Genomic DNA, 3063 nt, shown 5'->3' on the forward strand with positions numbered 1-3063 from the left:
GTGTTAGATTCGGCATTAGGGATGATGGTGGTAGTGAACTAATGACACTATGTCTATATAGCACTTGTTAATATTTACACTATAAATATTTTACGATATCATGAAGTCAGGTCTTTCAAAAATGAAGTCAGGTCTTTCAAATCCGTCATAAAAATTTTAGATGACGAGTTTAAAGGATCTATTTGGTCGGACGTCTCGCGGTATCATAGAAAAATTTACAGCCCGTCCGAGTTTTGCTAGCTAGACGTGGCTTCAAACGAAACCCTGACGGAACAGAGACCACGTACAAAACCACACAACACAGAAGGATAACGTCGCCGTCGTCCTCGCCGCCGGCGCCGATGACTTCGCCGTCCGCCCCCATCCTCCACCGCCAAATCCTGCCCAGACCCTTCGTACCCTCCTGCCACGTCTCGCCCCGCACCCCCGCATCCGTCGCGGCGCAGCCGTCGCCGTTGCCGAGGAGAATATGGCGCCTGCCCCTGCTCCGATCGTCGCTGCCTCCCGAAGGTGCGCGCGCGTCGCCACGCACCTGCAATATTCCCGGTTTCCTTCCGCACATCTGACGCGCATCCGTCGTCCTAGGATCCCCGGCGGAGCTTGTAGCAGAGGACTCCAAGTTCGTGCCGCTGAACGCCGAGGACCCGATGTACGGACCGCCGGTGAGTCGCCGCCAGTTGCGCGTTACAAGCGAGTGCTATTCCACGCCCCCGCTGCATATGGAAACATATAGCTTCTGTTGCCGGTGAATATAGTGATTTTGTTTACTTCGAAATGCTGAGATCAATGTCACTTAATTGTGACCCGATTTCAGGCAATATTGCTCATCGGATTCGATAAAAGCGAGACCGTCAAGGTATTCGGTTCACATGATTCTTAGAACCTGCGTGATGCTTGCATGCCGATATTGACAGATAGAACGTAATTTACAAGTAATTCCTGTGAATTTTCGTAACTAGTGCAGATTCAGGAGTTCCTGAAGGAGCTCGACGGTGATTTCCTCAAGGTAATTAAGTTTCGGTCCTTCTGTAATTGAAGTTTACCAAAAATGAAACATGTTTGGTAGTACATTTTACTGCAGAAGAACAGAGATTGAACAAATAGGAGTCTTCTCCACTGTTGAAAAAATAGGCATCTTCTCGAGTAGTAAGTAATAAGATCAAGAAATGAGTCTAGAAAAAACTCCACTGAAATGGAGTAGCGAAAGCTTACTCTCATTAGAAACAAACAAGTGAGATGAAAATACTGTAGAATGTTTGTCATGTGATCCTGATAGTTCAGCCAAACTTGTTCTTGCGTCAGGTGATTCATTGTACAGAAGAAATGACGAAACAAACTTTGTGGGATGCTATGCACACTGAGCAGCCTAATGTAGAAGCTGTTAAGGTAACAACACTTGCAAACATGACATTTTCAGTCTTTACTGCGCTTACTTACACTCTTGTGCTGAAATAACAGCCTTGCCAAATGCCTTCAATCGCTTCTTTCATAGCCTTAAATTTACCGTCGATCGCTAGTTAACATGCTTGTTCGGTTCACAGATTTTGAAATCTCCACAAAGAATATGCATCTTTTCTGGTCTGACCGGTGAGGAGATGATGATGTTCATCAACGCCTTCCCAGAAACAGGTGCTAGTTCCTTAGTCCTAGGTCAAAGGAAATTCAGAAACTGTAAGAGAAAAAACAGCGTCTTTCCACACAAACAAACAAAAGACTGTGTGACGAAATAAATTCAATTGTGGATGCTTTATCTCAGGCAGTGTGTCATCAAACTGACGAGATGTTGCTCACTGTTCAGGGTTGGAACAAGCCGCTTTCGCAGCACTTGTTCCCAACAGCGCAGAGAAGGTTATTGCTGAGCTGATCGAGGAAATAATGGGTGACCATGAGATGCTGGTTTGTTGCCTCTGACTGCTGCCAACTTAAATGTTTTTCTTCTTCTGACTTTGCTACCTGCAGACGGACTGAGTTTTTTGATTTCTTGCTTCACTACCTGCAGACGGGAAAGAATTCAGCATGATGGTAGTATGTCTCAGGTAGCGATCCGTCCGCAGCGACAAATTCAGGCAGCATTGAACTGATCCCCAAATGGTCTCTTGAAATCACCCGCTCCAACTGATCCGTCGTGTAAAATGTCAATCCTTCGACTGTCTTCATCTGCTGGTAAATATTAAATATCTGGAGAAGTTGGGCAGCTTGTACTAGCTACTTTTTCAAACACACAGATGCAAGCCCTGCAACTAAATCAATGTACATTTGAAACTGAGATGAACATTACTGAGACTTTTCTTGACGTAACCATGTAATTAAGATCTTTTTTTTGGAAGCACTTAATTCTTGGACAGTTCTTCTGGTGTTGGATTAAGGTACAGTATGGTGAATAATTTCTACTGTATATAGTGAACAGTACTATTATCTTTCTTGAAGTAGTACGGATGAGCATCCTGGCATGTGAGAAGTTTGTTTAATCATCTGTGTAAGACAATTATATTATGAGTTATGAGGTAAGGGTTTGCTTTCGCTTTGTATATAAAAGTCCTAGTTGGCGGTAAAGTGATCCGAAAATAATGTGACCAAATGGCAGAGAAGATAAAATAGCAAGCCCTGTTCTTGTCGCCTCTCTGGCTGCACGCCGAGGAGGGGTGAGGAAAGGGAATGGACGGTGGGTTCGGGTGTGCACATGATGCTATATTCTAAGTACTCCCTCCGTAAAGAAATATAAGAGTGTTTAGATCACTCATGATCAAGGGTTGTTTTTCGTACACCAATAATCAAAATTTTAAGTTGGGCAATATTGTTCTCTATAACTGCCTAAGATAACACCTGAATCATCCACGTTTAAATCACATTTTAAAATGCTAGAGTTAAAGAATGATAATGATGATATGATTATAGCAAAACTGAAAAAAAAACTCTCAGTATTTTCTAATGGGCACTTATATGGGTCTCAGTTTGGAGCTGAATATCTAACAGTTGTTGGGAAAGTTGTCTAAGGCTACATAATGAAAACTTCATTCTTGATTTTCTATGAGAATTTTTATGAAAGCGTTTCATTTGCTTCTC

At 43.0% G+C, this 3063-nt stretch overlaps 1 protein-coding gene across 2 annotated transcripts; it reads left to right on the forward strand.

Moving 5' to 3' along the window:
* The first annotated feature begins 223 nt into the window (after positions 1 to 223).
* Positions 224 to 2420, forward strand: LOC119338372. 2 transcript variants are annotated; one of them, XM_037610689.1, is made up of 8 exons: positions 224 to 510; positions 586 to 662; positions 815 to 856; positions 965 to 1006; positions 1303 to 1386; positions 1542 to 1671; positions 1799 to 1896; positions 2000 to 2420. In XM_037610689.1, the coding sequence occupies exons 1-8, from the start codon at positions 342 to 344 to the stop codon at positions 2018 to 2020; spliced, it is 663 nt and encodes a 220-aa protein (XP_037466586.1). In that variant the 5' UTR covers positions 224 to 341; the 3' UTR covers positions 2021 to 2420. The 2 variants fall into 2 exon arrangements, with proteins under 2 accessions (XP_037466586.1, XP_037466590.1); XM_037610693.1 differs by having other exon boundaries at positions 230 to 510; positions 1542 to 1629.
* The last annotated feature ends 643 nt before the right edge of the window (positions 2421 to 3063 follow it).

The sequence above is a fragment of the Triticum dicoccoides genome, chromosome 1B, assembly GCF_002162155.2.
Source record: "Triticum dicoccoides isolate Atlit2015 ecotype Zavitan chromosome 1B, WEW_v2.0, whole genome shotgun sequence".
Lineage (NCBI taxonomy): Eukaryota > Viridiplantae > Streptophyta > Magnoliopsida > Poales > Poaceae > Triticum > Triticum dicoccoides.

Excerpts from the sequence above, each read along its gene's own strand:
- LOC119338372 (XM_037610689.1), top strand. The coding sequence starts at position 342 with ATGACTTCGCCGTCCGCCCCCATCCTCCACCGCCAAATCCTGCCCAGA. Across the intron at positions 1,672-1,798 it reads TCAAAGGAAATTCAGAAACT|GGTTGGAACAAGCCGCTTTC; the intron begins GTAAGAGAAAAA and ends CTCACTGTTCAG. Across the intron at positions 1,897-1,999 it reads TGGGTGACCATGAGATGCTG|ACGGGAAAGAATTCAGCATG; the intron begins GTTTGTTGCCTC and ends CACTACCTGCAG.